The 20,686-nt window shown below is 38.1% G+C and overlaps 7 protein-coding genes across 10 annotated transcripts; 2 read left to right on the forward strand and 5 right to left on the reverse strand.

Annotated features, from left to right (window-relative positions):
- Positions 1-274: 274 nt before the first annotated feature.
- Positions 275-3,648, forward strand: LOC106328687 (pollen-specific protein SF21-like). Its single transcript, XM_013767179.1, has 10 exons — positions 275-598; positions 1,367-1,466; positions 1,574-1,671; positions 1,763-1,851; positions 1,976-2,036; positions 2,135-2,221; positions 2,311-2,388; positions 2,752-2,808; positions 2,910-2,965; positions 3,059-3,648. The coding sequence occupies exons 1-10, from the start codon at positions 539-541 to the stop codon at positions 3,405-3,407; spliced, it is 1,035 nt and encodes a 344-aa protein (XP_013622633.1). The 5' UTR covers positions 275-538; the 3' UTR covers positions 3,408-3,648.
- A 237-nt stretch (positions 3,649-3,885) lies between these two features.
- On the forward strand, positions 3,886-5,758 carry LOC106331711. The gene is made up of 6 exons (XM_013770111.1): positions 3,886-4,086; positions 4,403-4,473; positions 4,645-4,697; positions 4,774-5,226; positions 5,307-5,397; positions 5,498-5,758. Exons 1-6 carry the CDS (start codon positions 3,948-3,950, stop codon positions 5,582-5,584), a joined length of 894 nt encoding a protein of 297 aa, XP_013625565.1. The 5' UTR covers positions 3,886-3,947; the 3' UTR covers positions 5,585-5,758.
- A 214-nt stretch (positions 5,759-5,972) lies between these two features.
- Positions 5,973-6,647, reverse strand: LOC106329642 (the record flags this gene model as incomplete). Its single annotated transcript, XM_013768327.1, has 1 exon — positions 5,973-6,647. A coding segment is annotated over one exon (618 nt), but the record flags the coding sequence as incomplete, so codon positions are not given.
- Positions 6,648-7,045: 398 nt separating this feature from the next.
- LOC106335250 (uncharacterized protein ycf36) lies at positions 7,046-8,419 on the reverse strand. The gene is made up of 4 exons (XM_013773723.1): positions 7,846-8,419; positions 7,652-7,680; positions 7,509-7,565; positions 7,046-7,406 (listed from the first exon to the last, which is right to left on the reverse strand). Exons 1-4 carry the CDS (start codon positions 8,342-8,344, stop codon positions 7,152-7,154), a joined length of 840 nt encoding a protein of 279 aa, XP_013629177.1. The 5' UTR covers positions 8,345-8,419; the 3' UTR covers positions 7,046-7,151.
- A 197-nt stretch (positions 8,420-8,616) lies between these two features.
- On the reverse strand, positions 8,617-13,584 carry LOC106335248 (serine/threonine-protein kinase EDR1-like). Of its 3 annotated transcripts, none has more exons than XM_013773720.1 (13): positions 13,053-13,584; positions 12,339-12,779; positions 12,123-12,226; positions 11,381-11,978; positions 10,968-11,256; positions 10,688-10,728; positions 10,492-10,560; positions 10,299-10,399; positions 10,103-10,181; positions 9,835-10,002; positions 9,672-9,721; positions 9,424-9,600; positions 8,617-9,187 (listed from the first exon to the last, which is right to left on the reverse strand). In XM_013773720.1, exons 1-13 carry the CDS (start codon positions 13,497-13,499, stop codon positions 9,082-9,084), a joined length of 2,670 nt encoding a protein of 889 aa, XP_013629174.1. In that variant the 5' UTR covers positions 13,500-13,584; the 3' UTR covers positions 8,617-9,081. The 3 variants fall into 3 exon arrangements, with proteins under 3 accessions (XP_013629174.1, XP_013629175.1, XP_013629176.1); XM_013773721.1 differs by having other exon boundaries at positions 10,521-10,560; positions 10,683-10,728; XM_013773722.1 differs by having other exon boundaries at positions 10,521-10,560; positions 10,963-11,256.
- A 176-nt stretch (positions 13,585-13,760) lies between these two features.
- Positions 13,761-16,082, reverse strand: LOC106329215 (CTD small phosphatase-like protein 2). 2 transcript variants are annotated; one of them, XM_013767827.1, is made up of 5 exons: positions 16,041-16,082; positions 15,497-15,578; positions 14,715-14,951; positions 14,304-14,641; positions 13,761-14,220 (listed from the first exon to the last, which is right to left on the reverse strand). In XM_013767827.1, the coding sequence occupies exons 3-5, from the start codon at positions 14,947-14,949 to the stop codon at positions 13,999-14,001; spliced, it is 795 nt and encodes a 264-aa protein (XP_013623281.1). In that variant the 5' UTR covers positions 14,950-14,951; positions 15,497-15,578; positions 16,041-16,082; the 3' UTR covers positions 13,761-13,998. The 2 variants fall into 2 exon arrangements, with proteins under 2 accessions (XP_013623281.1, XP_013623280.1); XM_013767826.1 differs by having other exon boundaries at positions 14,715-15,099.
- Positions 16,083-17,258: 1,176 nt separating this feature from the next.
- LOC106336396 (diaminopimelate decarboxylase 2, chloroplastic) lies at positions 17,259-19,736 on the reverse strand. Its single transcript, XM_013775224.1, has 8 exons — positions 19,136-19,736; positions 18,752-18,926; positions 18,503-18,652; positions 18,263-18,424; positions 17,997-18,182; positions 17,793-17,915; positions 17,623-17,712; positions 17,259-17,515 (listed from the first exon to the last, which is right to left on the reverse strand). Exons 1-8 carry the CDS (start codon positions 19,648-19,650, stop codon positions 17,435-17,437), a joined length of 1,482 nt encoding a protein of 493 aa, XP_013630678.1. The 5' UTR covers positions 19,651-19,736; the 3' UTR covers positions 17,259-17,434.
- Positions 19,737-20,686: the final 950 nt, after the last annotated feature.

A 20,686-nucleotide genomic window follows, 5' to 3' on the forward strand; every position in this document is an offset into this window, starting at 1 on the left:
CTGATGAAAATATAAATAAGGTACACATACGGTGTCCATGAAAGCAACAGAAAATAAAGTATGAAAAAGAGGTCGCCGACATGTTTTGGGTTAATAGAGTAGAATAAAAAGTGCGTGGGATCAATTTGAACGATTAAGAAAATATAGGGGTGAAAATGTAAAATATAGAAGAGGAATAAAAAACTGTCGGTCCCTTAACCAAGGTTAAGTTGATCATGGTATCTAGTTAGTCCCCTGTGATTTTATATTTTTAAGCTGGTCCGTCATCCTACATTAAACCCGAGTCGACCGTCGGTGACTCAGTACGGGTCGCGCAACGAGTTTTCTGTTAATTTTTTAAAATATATTTTAAGTCGCAAGTCTTCTATTTATAAACAGAAAAAAACGAAGATAGCCATCGTTTTGGTGAGAGAGAGGAGAGAAGTTCATGGAAAGATAGATAAAACTCTCAGCTTATTTTGAAATATACAGAGGAGATAGAGAGAGAGAGAGAGAGAGAGAGAGAGAGAGAGAGAGAGAGAGAGAGAGAGAGAGGGAGATGGGGGATTCAAGCGGTTCTGTCTCCATTGATATGGAGGCAATGTCTCTTGGAGGACAGGTAAATGATCTTACAAGCTTCTGTGTTCTGTTAAGAGCTTTTAGGATTCTGTTTGGTTTATGTTACGGGATGAACACGATAGGAGAAATGGTAGTTTATTGGTTTTTTTTCTTGCTTTCTGCATTCTTTGAGCTGCTTTATTTAAGTTATTATTTATCATTATTTATATGGATTTTATTTATTATTATTATCCCCTGCTTTGGTTTTGATTATGATATGAGAGGTTTTAGCAATTTTCTGGGATCGTTTCGTAATAAAACAATGGCTGGGGAGATGTTTCTTTATTGTTTGGAGCTGAAACTGGAATGATACTTTTGCTGTGTCGGTAAAATATCGAAATGGTGTTGTCTGATCATCTGGTTCGTTGATTCTGCTTTAGGTTTGGTCTTTTCATGTCTTTCTCCAATGCATGTCTCAGTTTATATGGAACGTGTGTGTATTTGATCTATTAATCCATATATAATACAACACTTCTTGGATCACTTTTTTAAAAAAATTCTAAGGATTGTATTTTTATTCTCATTGTTCTGGTTCTTATGGTAATATTTTTGTATGATCCCTTTTGATGTACCCGTATCTACTGGTTATGAGTATGTGATTTTAATGGGAAGCGTTGGTACTCATTTTTAAAATTATTTGTTTTTTTCTAAATCAAGTAAATAATATCACAAGAGGAATGAACGTTATAGGTGAAGGTGGTCCTAATCTATGCAATATTCATTTATTTCATAGAGTAATTGCTCACTGAATTAAATTCTAATTTCACAGGAACACCTTGTGGAGACTACCTATGGCCCGGTATGTGTTGCCGTTTGTGGAGATCCTGATAAACCTGCTCTTATCACATATCCTGATGTTGCTCTTAATTGTAAGCACTATAATTCTTCATCTCTAGCTACTTATGTTCAGTTATGCTTGTTTGTAATATTTTGAGTTGGTGCTTGATTGTAATATTTTGCGTTCGTCTTGATGCAGATATGTTCTCCTTTCAAGGGTTGTTGTTTTGTCCAGAAGCTAGTTCCTTGTTGCTCCACAACTTTTGCATTTATCACATCAGTCCTATTGGCCATGAGGTTGGTAACTCATGTTTAACTGCTATGGCATTCCTTTTTATAATGCAATTCATATCCCTTATTGCATCGATTTTTTCAAGAGTCATTGCAGTTGGGAGCTCCAGTGATCGGTGTTGATGCTCCTTTGCTCTCAGCTGATGACTTAGCAGACCAGATAGTCGAGGTTCTTAACTATTTCGGGTAAAAATTCACATAAGTTTTATTTGTGAGTGTTTAGTTTATTAAGCTGCTTATATTCTTGTTGTTGTTTTTTTAAAAATTTTCTAATTTCCTTTTACTTTATTGCTTATTGGCTCTTATCCAGACTTGGTGCAGTAATGTGTATGGGTGTCACGGCAGGAGCTTACATTCTGACCTTATTTGCTGTAAGTATTTATGATCTGATAGTAAAAGTACATTTCTTACGCATATAATTTTTGATATCTAGTTTTTTAAATTTTCCTTGAAACTTTAATTCTAACAGATGAAGTACAGGCAGAGAGTTCTGGGATTAATACTCGTCTCTCCACTGTGCCAAGCGCCTTCTTGGTCTGAATGGTTGTGCAATAAGGTTTGTTTCTTCTCACAATGGCATCTTCGTTGGTGGTTACGAACTTGATTATCTAATTCTCATATCATATATTTTCATAATTTATGCAGGTTATGTCTAATTTACTTTACTACTATGGCATGTGTGGGGTGGTTAAAGAATTGTTACTAAAACGGTACTTCAGCAAGGTATTATCTCAGTTCTCATGTACTAATACTATAAAGTTTCTTGTAAATATTTTTTTGCATTTGTATATAATGCATCAGAAAAATAATACTCCCTCCGTTTCATAATATAAGTAGTTTTGGCTAAAAGCGCGAAGATTAAGAAAATTATTATGTTTATAAAAAGTATTTTATAATAAATAGGTTAGATATAATTTAACCACTAAAAAATAAGTCTATTTAATTTGATTGGTCACAATGTATTCAATAAATGTAAAAGTTACCTAGAAATACGAAAACTACTTACATTTTGAAACAAAAAAATTTCCCTAAAACTACTTACAATATGAAACGGAGGGAGTATGATTTTGACATATGTTATCATAGGAAGTTCGTGGTAATGCTCAAGTTCCAGAATCTGATATTGTTCAAGAATGCAGAAGAGTTAGTGAATACCTTTCTTCTCTTCTCCTTTGTTTTTCTTTGCAAGTCTCTGACATTTTTGGAAATTAAAATTTGAATGTTGTGTTCTCTCAACTATACAGTTGCTTTGCGAGCGGCAGAGTACAAATGTATGGAGATACCTTGAAGCAATCAACGGGTAGTTATCATCGTTCCTCACTATTGTTTTCATTAATAACCTGAAAAAATATCATCTTATATTTACACTGGTTTGGTGTTGTGTGAATAACAGGAGAGTGGATCTAAGCGAAGGGTTAAGGAAACTACAATGCAGAACTTTAATATTCATCGGCGAAAACTCAGCTTACCACTCTGAAGCCGTTCACATGACCACAAAGCTAGACAGACGATACGGCGCACTAGTCGAGGTACAAGGAAGCGGATCACTGGTGACAGAAGAACAGCCACAGGCGATGGTAATACCGATGGAATACTTTTTGATGGGATACGGTTTGTACCGTCCGACACAGAGCGTAAGCCCAAGAAGTCCTTTGAGTCCAACGAGAATCTCGCCCGAGCTTCTCTCCCCTGAAAACATGGGGTTGAAGCTCAAGCCTATTAAGACAAGACTCGCGCTATGACACTCTGCCTCCTCCTCTTGTGCTATAGAAATTATTGCAAACATATATATACATTACGTAAAAATAGACATTGGTTTGGAGTTTGAGATGCTCTTTGTGTTATGTGATCGAAGTTGTAGATATAGACAGGGATACAGATGTTTTATGTTTTTGAGAATTTTTGTGGTAGCTGTTGTTTGTTCTGTCTGTACATTCTGTTGAATAAATTATTTATGGAAAATATCCATTATATACAAAAATATACCTTTTTTTTTAATAGATTCTTTATCAGTTAATATTGGTAAATTGTAAATTTTTTTAAAATTTTAGTTATGTTTATTAATTTTTAATTGATTAAAAATCGTAAAAATAATTAATTAACAAATTTTAATATGTGTGAAATTTTTAGTATATATATTTTTTGAAGCGGAGAAAATATTTATTAAATTTTATTATTACAAGACTTGTATATAAGTATTACATTTGTCGGGAGATCAAATTTGGTATTCCCTTCTCTTTCTCTCCCACAATCGATTCCTCTCGTCGAGCTTTTTGACAAGAATGGCGGACAAACCAAGCAAAGCACTTGTTCTGTACGGTGACGGCTTGGCTCGAGTCGTCGACTCGTCACATACTCACATTCATTCTCTCGCTTCCGTCGCTAGCTGCGGCTTCTTGAGCCTCCCTCATGCACCTCCAGGTCTCTCTCTCTCTCTCTCTCTCTTCCTTTCGTTGATTCGTCAAACAGTTTCGGTCATAATCGCTATAGTTTCTTCGGATTGTGTTGGCGATCCTTTGATTGGGACTAGTGTCGATCAGAATTGAGCTGGATCAGACCTTGATTTTTATGAGTCACTTGTGATCCCTTTGATTAGAGATCCAGACCATTCTGATAAGGATGGCATTTTAGACTTTTCATGCATCATTTGAATCTTCTCTCGTGCTACATTGCCTGCGCTTTTTGCTATTTTGCTACTGGAATATTTACACGCTGGTGTGTTATTCAATTGTTGCAGAAACAGAGAAGGAGAGGATAGTTCGAGAGTTCTCCCATTTGCTGGATGCTTCAGAAGCTTATTCTATTGTTGTGAGAGATACATACTTCTTTACTCTCTGTTAAATCACCTTTTTTTTTTTTTTATCGACAGATAATCAACAATACGAGTGTGTATATTGATTGACACATGTGTTTGCATTCTTGTATTCATGAGGCACTAGAGGTTAAACATCCTATAATTTGTTTGTTTTATTGTAACAGAGTGGCCTTAAAGCTAAGGGAAGTGAACATGAGATCTCTTCTTTGTCTCAAAGGTTTGACCTTTTCTCTCATCTCCATAGTTTTTTCTACTCTCTTCAATAATTAATTGTGAAGATGATGATGATGCAGGTTTATGGGACTCAAGGCTGCTTTGGTCACGGATAGTTCTACTCTGACTTCTTTCGGAAAACTGATTGGCTTACAACTCAGTGAAACATACCAAAAGAGTGATTCATCTCCTTCTGATGCCACAGCAACTGAACTACTAAAGCTGCTTGGATTTGAAGGAGGAAAGTGCTTGGACGTGAGCCTGTACGACTCGGTTTTTGTGCATATAGATGGTGATAACGTGGGAATGCTCGACTCTTTGATCGGTAGTATCATGAAAATGGCTCAGCCGGGTTCAGAGATTGCTCCTCGCTTGCATCTCTCCGTTGTTCTCAGCTATGGCTCTGTCACAGACAAAGATGCTTCACTTTTTCCTGTCAAGACTCAACAAGAAGGTTTAAACCACGCTTTTGCAGGGCTTGTCCCGCGTCAGAGCTACACCATGCGTGGTGAAAAGACACGTGATGATGTTCGGTAAGTATTTGATTAAGAACGCTTTTGAAAGTTAGTTACTGTTTTTTTTTGTTCATGACTGAGTTTGGTTCAACCTACAGAGACTACTGCCCTATGTTGGTAGCTCAATGGCAAGATGGGGTGACTCGGAGAGACTTAGTTGATACATTATCATTTGAAGCTCTCAGAAAGGTATATATGGCTTCAACGTTATGCAAGTTCCTCTGTAATAATATAGTACATGGCTTGTCTGAAGAGTTTTTTGTGTTTCTCTTTTTTTTCTTCATTGTAGCTCTCTGGAAATCTTGTTATACCAGCTGATCGGTTCATCCATGAAGTTGCTTTCAAACTCTGGAAGGCCCCAAAATATGGAGCTTAAGCCAAAAAAAAAAAAACAAATTAATAACATAACTCTTCCTGCTGTTGGAGTTGATTGTGTAATGATCTCAAAGTTGCCAAGTTTACATAAAGGGAAAGAAACAAAACATGTTTCTTTCTGAACTCTGCATCTTGTTATCTTGTTTTCATATACATATATGATCATTTTTTGTTAGTGAACAAATGCAAATCAAACACGAAAAATTAAGAAAACTTAGAAAGAACACAATTGCGAAAAAAAATGAGTGTCCTATGTGATTTGTATATTGATTATGTAAATGAATAATTTACGAACTTTCAGATTTTTTTTTTCCTTTCGGACAACTTTCTTATCTACTAAATTTCATCTAGTTCAACCGATGCTTTTTTTTTTTACTGGTGCACCGAGATTTAAGTCATATTCCATAATCAACAATATTTGATGTAGTAGTCAATATATGTATTGATCAATGATGGTAGTCCTTGCTGCGGTGCAAAGCTTTGAGCTGTTGCGGCGACCAAGGCGTCCACGGCTCGACTAGCTTCTCCACGGGCCTCGACAATTCTATAAACACTCCAAACGGATAATACAACTCGTATCCAATAAAATAAATCCCGTTACGTCTAACCGCGTATTCGCATATATGCCCGTCACACAGAATCGCTGTCGTAGACAACGTGTCAATCTCAATATTCGCTGTTCCTAGCCTCGACCTGAACTCACATTTGTGGATCATCACGCCGTTACCGAACTTGGGGACTTTGAAGCTCCAATGATACTCTGTCGACGGGACCGATCTGTGCCACCCCATGTCTTTCTTTTTCGATGTGCAATGGTAGAAAACCGCTGGTTTTTTGAAGTGGTGCATTTCGTTTTTTATGACTATGGTGAAATCGACGTCTCCTCTTCCTGAGCCGGCTGAGTTGCACGTTAGGATGATTGCTTGAGAGACAAGGCACCATATTATTAGGGTTTTCATTTTTTTCTTTTTCTTTATAGCGGATTCTTGTTTTAGATCCTCCTTTCTCCCTCTCAGGTGTTGGTTGAATGTAAGGTAGAATGGAGACGAGACACTAGTTTTTATTGATGCGGTTTGACAATAATAGAAATGGGTGTGTAATTGTGATTTATAAGATAAAATGATTGTTTGTTATTAAATACTAATCTTGTTATGTTTGACTCAGTTGTTTATTATCAATTTGTTAGTTATCTGATTGACTCACCGAAACTCATTCTAGAAGCACAAAATGCATTTGCTAATTTAAGCTCTTAGATTCATAATTTGAGAAAAAAAAAAAGATTCATAATTTGAAATTATGAAAAGTATTTTGGTACATGACAACCAGGCAGATATTATGAAAAGTATCTTGGTGATATACTGATATTATGTGGAGGCAAGCAAAGAGTTTCAGAGATGAAAGTATCAATGTTTCAGTATCCATGAACCGACCTTGTCTAACAACTGATATTGCTAATTTCGAAACCTAGTAATTAATGAGTTTTGATTTATCAAGAGACAATATACAAGAATGTACAAGATATATTTACTATGACAAGTCTTGTACTTGTATTTAAGATTAAGAGATTTTTACAGAAGATCTGAAGACGGTTCATCTGAAGAAGGTTCATCTGAAGAAGGTTCCCCGCAGAAAGCTTCTGGTTCAAACGTTCTTGCTGTTTCATCATTGTAGGCTCCTGGGATTGGCATCGAAGATCTATCCCTAGGGTCCTTATACGTCTTGTAAGATGACGCGATCGGAGAATTACCAAGGTTCACGACAAGAATGAGCGATAACCCGAGAACCACTAGCGTGTTTTTCAATCTGGTAAGGACTGGTTTCACCTAAGAGACCAAACCACAAACATAAAAAAACAAAAAAAACAAAATCAACAGATCTCACACGCGATACTAAATAGTATAGTTTATATATGATCATAGCTGTACCGAGAAAGAACCAAGAAGACGGTCACGTGCCAAGACTTGAGGTGTTTTCACCCATACCTGTATATAAGTATAAACCAACACAAATGATGTCTTCTTCTACACAGAGCTTAACCAACATACAGAGAGAGAGACATGATCTTAACCTGACCATCATACCACCCAGTTTCTTCATCTGCAACGAGATAACATTAAACCCAGATTCATTACAAGACAACAATGAAGAACACAATCGAAACACTACTGCAAGAAGAGGTTTTTCATATTTTTCAGACATGATCACATGTTGTTTCGCTAATTTTCAGACACCAAAAAGAGTGTTTTTTTTTAAGAAACATACACTCGACGGTGGCGCTGAGGAGACGGTTTCCGACATAAGCCCAACCGAGATACATCCGCACGACAGCGAGCGTGACGACGAAGATCCCGCTGGAGCTTGCGGCGAGTATCCTCTTGACGGGCTCGTACTCGGGTCCGACGGATCCGAACCAGGAGACGGGCAACCCGACGAAAAACGCGAAAGAAGCGCCGGTGAGGAAGAGCCTAGAAGAGTACTCGACTAGGTCTCCCGAGGCCCAGGAGAAAGGGAAAGAGGAGGAGAGGGATTGGTACTCGTTGATCGGCTGCTGTTCCGGCGGGACAGGACAATCGGTCTCCGGGAGAGACGGTGGAGGTTGGGGCTCGGAGTTTTCGGCGCCGAATTTGAGGAGAGAAGGGGGAGAGTGTAAGGGTAGTTTGGGGGATAAGCTGTGGTGGAGGAATCGGCGGTGGTGGCGAGACGGCGGTTTGAGGGAGGATGAGATTGGCGTGAAATGGCGGAGCACCGTCGCAGCAGCCATCGCAGCTTTTGTTTTTCTTTTTACTTACAAAAAATTTAATTTTTCAATTTCAAGTGTATGCTTCTCTCCTTTATTATATTGAGCTTTCAGAATCCAACTTCTCTTTTACATAATAAAAAGATTAAAAAATGTGTTCAAATAATAGTTGCTGAATCTCACCATGCCACTCACTCAGAATCTGTTAGCAATGTTCAAGTGTGAGATTAAAGAAAATTTACATAAACATAAACAGATCAAACGTTTCTCTGTTTCTTTTGAAGGTCATATCTTCATCTTTTTTTTACACTTTCATTTTAACTTTTACAAGAGTTAGCAGAGCTTATGTAAAAAAAGCTCTTACAATAACCCCCACATGTTTTTTCTTACATTTACCAGATTTTGGGGGCAAATCACAAACCAAAAAGAAAAAAAAAAGAACTCGGTAGGCTTACTTGTATTCTTTTCTTCCTTTTTTTCTTCTGTTCATTCTCCTAATTTTTGTTGTTACAAGTAACAACAACAATAATAATAGTAGTACTAGTTACAAAGGGGTTGTAATAGGGATTTGTTTGTTTGTTTGTTTGTTGTTGAGCTCCCACTTCGATTGAACTCCACAAGCTTTTCCCTAAACCCCACAATCTTTCATCATCTGACCGTAAAAGAGCAAAAGCAAAAGGAAAAAAAAATGGCACTCCTCCACCCATTTGGCTCTTTGAACCAGACCAGGTGATGTAACCAGCTTCTGTCTAAAAATATCTTTACATCAAACTTTCACTTGTGTTCCCTCTCTTGCTTTTGTTTAGACCCTGTAGCCGCTTCAGACTTCGCATCAGTTGCGTAAACGATGGCCGTAAATGCGGTTCCCTTCACACAAAATAAAATAAATAATCTCACACCTTATAGCTTACTCCACCCAAATGCATGCTAACAGATGATGATTCCAATCAAAACCTAAACACTGACCCATTTCTATGGAAATTTCTTTTACCACTCAAGCTAGCTGAACATAAGGTTCGGAGCTATCTTCAGAACATGGATTCATACTATCATACAGCTACTTGCTAGATTTTAAGGATTTTAGAGTGAGGAAGTGGACTTACGTTTGCCAACAATCACGGATTATCTGTGCAACGGTTGGATCAATATCATCTGTGATTTCAAGGCGACGATTTTGGAATCCCACAGCTCCAACGACTTGCATCGGGTTTAAACCTTTCCAGGGTATGCGTGATGTAGCTAGCTCCCACAATATAACACCAAAGCTGTACACGTCACATCTGCGCAAGCACACCACTCAATACTTCTGTACTAACATGTATATGATTCTCGTAAATAAAATTTCACTCACTTTTCATTAGCTGGTTCATTCCTCAACACTTCTGGAGCCATCCACTCGGGCTGCACAGCCATTAGCAGGGTATTTTATCTAGTAAGTTGCTACGTTTAACTTTGCCACAGAGATTTATGATTCAGAGAAATAAGGAATGGTTCCATTAGAGTTAGTAACTGACCGTTCCTGCAGTTGATTTTGAGGACAAATACGTGTGATGTTTCATGCGTGACAATCCAAAATCACAAACCTTCACGACCCAATTTTTATCAACAAGAAGGTTTGGAGATTTCAAATCCCTATGTACTACAGTTGGGTGGCTGGTGTGCAAGTAGTTCATCCCCTTTGCCTGCAATACAATCACATAGAGGGCAAGTGTTTAGGTGAACTTTGGCAATATAGCAGTAACGCCTAGAGCCTTTTATTCAAACAATGAAACTCATGCTTACCACATCAAGTGCCATCCGCATTCGTCTCTTCTCATCAAGCTGATGATTTGGTCGATGGAGTAATCTATACAAACTCCCTCTGCATAGTATCATGAAAGTCTAACCCATTAGTTTATGTACAAAAGAGGACCAGAAATCAACTAGCAGTCCACGTGGTCCATTCAGGAATTTTAAAAAGAAGAGCATGAGGATTAACCTGGGTAGAAACTCTGTCAAAATGGAAAAATTTGGCGGCCGAGTAACTGCTCCCATGAAAAGAACAACATTTGGATGCCGCAACCTCAACATTATTTCAATCTATCGGAACAAAATAAAACATTTATGATTAAATAGATTGCAAGTAACTCTACAGAAACATATATGTCTATGATTAAAAGATCTGGAGTTACTTCAGATCTGAACTGTGTCAATGCATCACCAGAGAAATCTTGGTCCAGAAACTTCTTAACAGCCACTTCCTGAAATTAGAAACACAAATCAGTCCAAGAAATCCATGTGTAAGATAGCAATCCCCGGGTTTTAGAAAGCGCAGACTAAGCCTCATTTCTAAGAATTAGTGGATTAAGCCTCCGAAACATAACTCACAGTTCCATTCCACTCTGCACGATAAACTTCTCCATATGAACCTGCAATAAAAACAACACCGAGAAGGAGCACATTAGATCTTGTAATCCGGGATACTAAGGGCTAGTTTAGTAGACCATACTGAAAATCATTGGTGTTTAGATTTTAGCTACAAGCATAAGGCTAGAAGACAATTCCTAAGTATCAAGGGTCATCAAAAGTTCCTCACGGATACCACTACAGGGTATAGAGAGTTTGTAAGCTTCTATGGAAATCTAATGTTTGATAGACCAAACCTTACCAATACCAATCCGCTCGCCAATCTGAAGATCTTCCCACATAATTTCCCATTTTGCAGCCTCGCCAAGAAATGGATTAATTCCTTGTTCATGACTGTCAGAAACAGAAGGCTCGCCATCAGCAGTGCCGATCTCCATCTTTTCCGGTGAAGAAACTTTACCCATATTATCCACATCAAAGTTTTTCTTCATTGAAAAATCGACCTCCCCTGAAGTACAAACAGCTGACAGTTGCAGTGCTGTGGGGTTCCTTTCAGATTCTCTCATTTGTTCAGCTAACTGATCTCCGACCTATTCAGCGTGGATGGAAATAAACAAAGACTTCAGATTTTTAAGATAAATCAAGTGTGCAGGTGGGAGAGAATTAAAAGAAACTTGTGCTAATTTAGTAAAAGGAAGTGTATCCTAAAATTACCTTTTCTGGGTTGCGTGGAACAGCAGAATTCATAGCATTGCTACTTTCTTGCCAGAAGTCTTGAAGAAAACTCTTCTCCCTCAAGTTCTGTGGATTAACATCCATAAACAAATCTGGGGGAGGTGATGCACCACTTTCTAACAAGACAGCATGTAATTTCTGCGCAAATTCAGGGTTCTTTGCTGCACTTATGACATACTTTGAGACATTCTTGACTTTTACTTTCTGTGCACAAGTCGGTTTCCCAGAAAACGGCGGCAAGTTTTCGCCAGATATCTGCTGTGATTGCATTAGCTTTCCAAAATCATGCTCAAACCTCTCAGTCTGATGCTTTTCAACAGCACATCTGTCTCTGTTTTCTTCATGGCTTCCATTAAACAAGTTTGCCACAATACCAGAATATCTGGAATCTGTTTCCTCCAAAACTGAAAATGCTGGCGTTTCAATTTCTTTCTCAGGTACAGGGCAAGAATGTTGCAACGTGTCCAGATCATCAGGAAATACTCTCGTATCAGTGCCAGAAACTGGAAGAAAACTACTTGGAACTTCCGAAGGAATCAGAGCACCCGGAGCACCCATTAAATCAATAATGTATTCACTGCAATGTAAAGATTGAATTAGGGCTCTGCAAAATATCAGTACCATCACATAAAAACTGAGCCCAATATCAGGAAGCTAGAATCATAACATAAAAACCATCCCTTACTTTTAATCAAGTTGGACTACAACAGTCAATGAATACCTTTTGTTGTCTAGTTTAATCAAGTTCACAGCCCCATCGTCAGTTCCAGTGTAATAGCTGCCTTTTACCAGCATGCACGGGAGATCAATCCTATCAGCAAGCACCTAGAAAAAAAGAAAAGATAACTATTTAGCTTCACCCTGTATCCTATAGCAGTGATCAAAATAAAATAACTAAGACCAAAGCTAGTAACAAGTAAAAACAAATTGTTATAACCTTGAATAGCAAAGCCCTGTGACGTGCAAGACCAAAATTAACTCGTCCAAGTGGAATAACAGTGGTGTTCAAAGAATTCCTGAGTTCATAGCTTCGATGCATCCACCTTCTCAACGCTTCATCCGCATTCTCAACTGGGCCACCCATCTGCTCTACAACTATATCCGCAATCTTCTGAGTCAAATCACTTGACACCTGGCCACGAGCAAAGTCTGGACATTCCAAAGACAAAGCGGATGCTCTCCTCTCTAGCTCTTGAAGTTCAGGATCAAGCAACCGGTTCACCAAAACCACCTCATAATCAACATTGTCTGAAACAGAGATGGCTTGAAGATCCACGAGAAGTGGCATCTTCCCTTGTGAAAGAGAATTGGATGTAACCCCATACACATCGTAAAAACCATCCCTGACTTTCTGGTCATAGTTAATAACCTTATGTCCCTACAAAAAAAACAAGAAAAGTAAACACCAGCTTAAGTCCAAGCAGTAAGAGTGATCAACTACAGCAGAATCCTAACTTCTCTTAACCCTAAAGGCCTAAACTCCATTAGACAAAATTAATCTAATAATTAGTCAATGTACAGTATATAGTATGTCCCTACAAAATGGCATGATACACAGTGATCAATTACAGCAAAACCCTAATTTCTCTAAACCACCAGACTCTCTAGACAAATTAATCTAACAATTAGTCAATTTATATAGTGTATATACCCAATAGCGAAGCGACAAAAAGTCAACGGCGGAGTCAGCGTTAGTGACCGGAGCCTTAACGCCAAGGCTAATCCGCTTAGCTGCATCAAGCTGAGCCGTATCTGCATTCTCTCTCGGATCGGGATCAGAAACGCTGATCGCCATAGCTAGCTGGACTTGATACTCCTCCTCCATCAAACTAAAATCGATACCGTCCACAGCCGCCGCCAGATCACGCCCCGCAGGCTCAAACGGTTCCAGCCTCGGCATTGTCGCGGCGGCGTTACCGAAACCTGATGACGAAGAGACGGAGGGAGTGGAAGCTGGGCTAGGGCTAGAGCTACGAATAGATGTGGGATCGATCATTGGTCGAGTCGATTCGTCTAGCCTGTGATGATGGTCTCCGAATCCGTTACTGCTACTTCCTCCGATGTGGAGCTTACGGAGAAGATGCTTCATCTTCGGCATCGATCGTCAACGAACGATGGACTGATCGAATCTCTCTTTCTCTCTCTAAAAAAATCCAGTTTATCTCTCTAGTCTTTTTCCGCTATTTTTGTTTTTTTTTTAAATAATTATTATCAATAAAATAAATGGATAAATATAACTCAGCTTAACGTGCGCCGACATCTGCGTAAAGTTAGCAAATTCTACTAACACGCGCACTATCACTCTTCCTCTTCACAAGTAATCTCCATTTGGTAAGAATAGCTTCTACTGGAGACTATGTCACAATTATTCAAAAATATATTAAAAAAAATTATAATAATTATTCTGTGACTTCTTCTTGTATACCAAGGTTCTTTAAACTAATAAGAAAACAACATTTGATATATAATATAATATATCTTCCAACTTCTAATCCCTCCAACCTCAAAAGAAGAGAAACTTTCCACAGCATTCTCCCAAAGAGCAAGTCTTCTCCTTTGTGTAGCTTTTATGCCAGATTCTGCCTTTTGAAAAGACTTTACCTTTCGAAAGGATCACCTGCCTCAGCAGGATACTCAGGTGCATCTACAGCTGCCTCAATCTTCTCCTTTAGATTGAACTTCTTGGCGATCATCGGCCTCACATCTTCAGCTCCTATTAAGCTTTCAAGAAACGGCAGCAAGTGGAGGAGCTCTTTATCTGAAGGGTCGTTAAACCAGCTCTCTATTGGCACACCGTTCTCCACTTGAAACCCAAATGCCTATATAAAATTACACACAAAGAATAACCACAGAGAAGATTCCTCATAAAAATATATACTAATGAGACTATGCAATATGATACCTGTGGGGAGTTATCGACGATGATGACACGAGACAAGTCACGTCCAAGGACGGACAAATCCTTAAGGTAGTTACCGTCAAAGAAAACACACGAGTCACGGTACACTCTATGGCGAAAGAGCTTCCTCTTGGGGTCAAGCACATTCAGAAGCTGCTCGGCGTAGATACTCTGGCTAGCTGTGAAAATAATGATCTCGAAAAGACGGGACACTCTCTCCATAAACTCTTGTAGGTGAGGACGGCACCGCACGTAGACCGTATGCTCTTCTTCGTTGAAATGCACAGGGAATGTGAAGTCCACCTCGTCACACGGTTCTAGAGTAGAGTGCACAAGCGTTTCTGTCGCAAATCAAACAAAAGATATAACAAACTCTTATATGGATCACATCAAGTGCTTGTTGAGTAGCGTTACCGTCGAGGTCAAGGACTAGAGAGATGGGAGGGCAGCTTCGGGTCTGTTTAGGAAGCAAGATGGGTCTGAAAGTAGGGACAACGGAGGACAAGTGGGGCAAGTTTTTGATGAAGAGATAAGGATCGAACTCGTCGAGCTCCTCCTCATCCTCTTCTTCGTCCTCCATGTTGCATACGGAGGTTATAAGAGAGTCTTGGCCACGCTCGTCGACGCACTCCAGCTTCGAGCTCGTCATCGCTAGATAAATAGCAGAAACCGAATCCAAGTTACAATTTGAATCAACGGGACTTGCATTTAGAGCAAGCAATCGATCATAACGGTTCTGTGCATCCAAATCTCGAGAAGAAGAGGAAGAAGCAGAGCCATCGTCTTCCATTACAACAACCTATTAACATCAACTGTATAAGTGTAGAAACTCTCTCACACTGACTCAAAGCCAAATGCAACTACCCCAATTGATTAACTTTCACATTCATACTCAACACACAATGCTCAAGAAGCAAGCTACAATTAGAGATCTAAAAATCCAAACTTTCACATTCATTCTCAGCACACAATGCTCAAGTACTACACAATCTACAATTAGGGTTCTAAAAATCCCAACTTTCACATTCATACTCGACACACAATGCTGAGAACTACACAATCTACAATTAGAGTTCTAAGAATCCAAACTCTCAGATTCATACTCAACACTAGGTATGCTCAAGAACTACACAACTACAATTATAGTTCTAAAAGATCCAAACTTTTACAGTGAGGGATTGTGTTATAGCACTAACCTGGTAAAGGAACTGTCTTTCGCCCAGTAGAAACCCACGAAACGAGATGAACCGGGGCTAGCTCAAACAGAAGGATAGGACTCTGGAGAAAGAAAAACAGATCTGGGATTAGAAAAGAGGAGCAAGCCCTAGATGAAATCACAAGTATAGAATAAAAAGGGTCAAAGATTTAAACTTTGGAGCCCAAAAGAGGCAAATTCGAAATCTCCCGCTCGTGGAAAGTGACAGAAATCAATATTCTATCCCACAGAACCGAACCGGAAACCCAAAACCCACGAAATCGAATTCAGGAATTTTATTGGGTTTTCTTACAGAAACAGAACAGGTAATACTAGAAGATACAAAAGGCTAGTTTAGTTTCTGTCTGAAAAAAAATAAAGCTTTGACTGAAAAAAACGACGATTAAATCGCAAAATTCTCAGCAACGAAGCTTCCACACTCAGATTCTATCCGAGAAGACTCGAGCTAAGAAGAAGAAACGGAGAGAGAACACACAAAAAAAAAACCCTAGAGACAGTGAAGCTGATCGGAGAAAGAAGAGTACCTCCGATCAAAACGATTTTTTCTTTCTTCGTCTTCTTCTCTCTCTCTCCTTGCGAAATAAAAAGTAAAATATTTTCTGGTAATGAATGAGAGTCGACTATACGTAAGGGGTGAGAATTTGCAACTATGTGCCCTCGTACTTTTAAATATTTTTATTAGTAGCTTGATAGTTTTTTCATTACTCAATAAAACCCATGCATTTGGGGGGGAGTTTGGCCGGGAAATGGTGACGGCTGACGGCATCGCCGGTTCAATGAGAGGAACCATGTCGTACTATTAGCTTTCTGGTTTTACTCTTACAGTTATAATTATTAGATTACTAATTATGACTTTTCTCTAAATAAAGAATATTTAAAACTTTTAAAGTGTACAAGATTCTTTGTACAGTACAAGATTCTTTTATTTGACTTAAATCTAGTATCAGAAACTCAGCTAGTTAAGTATTCTATTTAGTCGTATATACTATTATATAGGATGGTCTTTACTCTTTAATTTCATTTTATTTGTTTCTATAAGTTGGATTACTGTAGAATAGAGGTATGTTGTTTCATGTCATGCATGTTTCTGCAGATTTGTTGCCGCATATAGACACTAGAAAAAGAAACATATAAACTAGGAATGCAGACGTTTTAACATAATCACTGAGAAGTGAGGTATAAATCCAGTCCAGTTTTTTTTCTCTCGATCCTATCCAAAAATGGAAAATAAGTAAAGCAAATGAAAAGTGCACAAAAAAGAGTAAAGCAGATGGAAAAGGATGTTGGTTGAAGGGCAATTCTGAAAAGAGAGGTAGACATACTAGAAAAAAAAAGTTTTAGAAGTTTTAGCAAATCAGTAGAGTTTTTTTTTCCCTCGAGTATTTTCTTTTTCTCTGTAGTTCAGCTGCTTCTATATGGTTCCTCTCATTGAACCGGCAAGCTAATAGTACGACATGGTTCCTCTCATTGAACAAGGCGCTGGTTTTCTCGAGTACTATTTACAGCAAATTTTGTTAGGTTACTAAATAGATTTTGAACCATTATGACACCCAACACTGAGTTCTGTTCTTTAACATGACTGACATCGTTGTTCTGTGCAAACTTGACACGGATTTGGTATTTTGATTTAGCTTCTGAGTTTAGTTTTCAAGTCTTTTGTGTCTGAACAAGGGACTCACTTTGGACTAAGAATAACCAAAAGCAAAAAAAAAAAAAAAAAAAAACTCCCCACAAAATCACTCTTGTATTGAATTGTCTTTTTTTTTTTTCTTATTCATCAACTTATTGAAGGTTTCGGATACAACAGGGAATATATGAAAAATCTAACACAGCAAATAGCATTACAATAATGATTATGAAAATCAATAAAGTAAAACTAAAATAGCGACAAGCAAATGATCAGAGGAAATCAAAGAGTTTATAGACCTTCAAAGAAACGCAAATGGTCTTCGAATGTCTCAGCGTGCCTGATCTTAGTGATCGACCCATCATCTTCAACCTGCAAAGGACAAACACATTCATCAATTTTCCTCCAAACAGAAAGAACTCTATTGTCTAACATTCACATCATGGAAGTTTCTTATAGGATCTTATAGATTGTTTTACCCAGTATTCTGGAGGACGCATCTTAAGATTGTAAGTGGAAGCCATGCTCATACAGTATGCACCAGCATCATGAACCACAAGACCAGCTCCCTGTGACACAAATAGCATTAACTCATTTACATTCCACATAACTTAAGAGCTTTCAAACAGAACCAGATCCTTGTTCTCACCTTTGGAGGAGTAGGAAGCTCTCTATCTTTGCCCAGGAAATCAGCAGATTCACAAACAGGACCCACTACATCGAACTTGGAAACCTCTGCTTCAGGTGGTGTAGGAGAGACCAACTCAATATGCTTTTGTTGTTACAAGAAACAAGACCAAGAAGATGTTTAGCTACAACTCCAAGGGGGCTAAAAGCAATTTGTAGCATTTACCTGATATGCATCATAAAGACTAGGACGGATTAGCTCAGCCATACTTCCATCGATCACTATAAAGTTTTTAGTTCCATTCGTCTTCACACCGGTCACATGGTTGACGAAACAGCACGTGTTTGCAATCAGCGACCTCCCTGGCTCTATTATTAGATTCAGTCCACGTGACAGAACAAGCTCTCTCACCTGGAAACACATCAAAGGATTGTAAGGATTCTACCAAATCTAGACTTTTGAGATCAGATAGTGTTGGATGTTGTTCTTACGGTGTTGATGAGATCCATTGGTGTAGGAAGAATAGCTCCGGCATGGTAATAATCTATCCCTAAGCCACCACCAATGTTCAAGTAGCTAACTTCAAAGCCTTGACGCCTGATCTCATCAATGTATTCCACCATGAGTACCGCAGCATCTCTGAATATATCCACCTGGAATAAACAACAGAGAGCAATCCATATTAAAGCAAGAACATTTATCATTATGAAGTACTATTAATCGGACCAAACCTTAGTAATGGTAGAGCCTAGATGGCAATGAGCTCCAACAAGCTTAAGCTCATTGGGATGTGCCTTCACCTCATCGAGAAACCACTGAAGCTTCTCGTTCCTGATACCAAACTTCGAGTTCTTGTTCCCAGTAGCTACATATGGATGCACCTGACGTAATGTAACAAACAGAAACAGCTCACACATATGTCATATCAATTCTATGTAGAAACTATGATGTAATAAAAGAAAACTAGAACAAAACCATACCTGAGGATCAACATCAGGATTGATACGCAGGAGAACATTGACCTGTTTACCAGATATTCTTGAAGCTTCCACTATATTATCCAAGTCGAATTCACTATCAACGTTCACGAAAACACCTGCTTGAGCAGCGAGAACTAAATCCTCCAACAGCTTCCCATTTCCATTAAAGATACACCTATACATTATATAAACCAAGAACATAGTCAACAAGACAACAACTAATAAAGCACCACTAGACGAAATCAAACAAAGCATATCAATCTTCTCATATTCTGACTCCATCAACCTACTGAATCCAAATTCTAAGCTCTCCAAATTGGTGTTTAATTGTGTGATTCAAGCTAAAACGGATATACATCAATGGGTTTAAGAAAATAAACATACTTTGTGGGATCAAAACCAGCACGAAGAGCAAGCCTGAGCTCATTTCCACTAACGAGGACAGCACCACATCCCAAACTCCTCAAATGCTCCAAAATCTTGAGATTGTTATTAGCCTTAATAGCGTAGCCAATGACGGAACTCACACCTTCCAAGGCCTCTTTGTAAGCCTCGACGTTTCTAGTGATCTGAGGCTTGCTATACAAGTAAAAAGGTCTTCTCTCGACGCTCTCCATGATCTCCTCAACTTTAGTCCCCTCGCAATAGAGAAACCCATCTGACTGTTTCTTGAAACAATGGTTGAACGCGGACTGATCGTCCGATCCCTTCGTCGCGGTTTTGACAGAGTTTGGGGATGATGCGGCGGCTTTGACGGAGAGGCGTTGCAGTGGCTTCAAGGTTGACTTGAGAGACAGGACCGGGATTCTGGAGAGGGGAGATCGGTTCGATTGGTATTGGTTTAGGTTTCTTCGGAGAGATGATGAAGGTTGGGAGAGGAGGTGAGTAGCTGACGCCATGGCTGGCAAGATTGTGAGCGTTTGGGATGAGACGGAACAGGTGGCGTTGAGACTAGGGTTTTGTCCGAGAATTATGTTAACACGTGCGAAGTGTGAATGGGTGGATCCTGTCGGATCCGGTTCAGACAGAACAGTAGTTTTACTTTTATCCAAAAGGGTAGATGCAAAAAGTTTAAAGCCCAATGGTTATTTAAAAGAAAAGGTCACATATAAGGCCCATACTATATTATTTTTGTTTATATGTATTTTAAAAAGGCTTATGTTAGTTTCGATTAAAAGCCCAATAAACAATACTTTGGAACACACACATAACTTGCACTTTTTCTTATATTTTTTTTTAGCAACTATTTTATTTATATAAAATATAGCATTACACATAAAATAACACAAATCCCTTATATATTAATTGAGGAACATTTGAAAAGATATAACTTCAATTTTGTATTAATTAAAAGAGGCCTCAATGCATAGGTGGCACTCAATTAGGTAGTCAATTACATTCAATTGAAAAATAAGTAGGTCCACATTCGATTTTTATATGTTGTTAGATACATAAGTTGGTCAAACTATATGATATAATGATATGATATGCTATTTGCTTTCCATAAATAAAACCGACGGAATTACCATAAATGACTAATATATATATATGACAATTAATGATTTTAATAATAAAGATTTGATAACAATTTATATCTCCTCCATCATTTTTTGTTTAATTTTATATTATTAAAATAAATTAAACAATCAAATTAGCTATAAAAGTAAAATTTAGATTTTTTCGTATATGTTATATTTTGAATTTTTAAAAACGACAATAAATGACTAAAACTATTAAAATTATTATGTTAAAAATTAATGATCAATGGTTTAACATTTTTATTATAAGAAGATACACATGATTTTAAAACCATATGAGTAAAAAATATCATTTAATAATAAAATAAATATATATATATACGAAATATACGAAAGATTCCTATTGATTTTGTAAAAAAAAGGGGGGGTTATTACTTTCCCCATCAATAAAAAAATA

Source organism: Brassica oleracea, chromosome C3 (assembly GCF_000695525.1).
Source record: "Brassica oleracea var. oleracea cultivar TO1000 chromosome C3, BOL, whole genome shotgun sequence".
Classification (NCBI taxonomy): Eukaryota; Viridiplantae; Streptophyta; class Magnoliopsida; order Brassicales; family Brassicaceae; genus Brassica; species Brassica oleracea.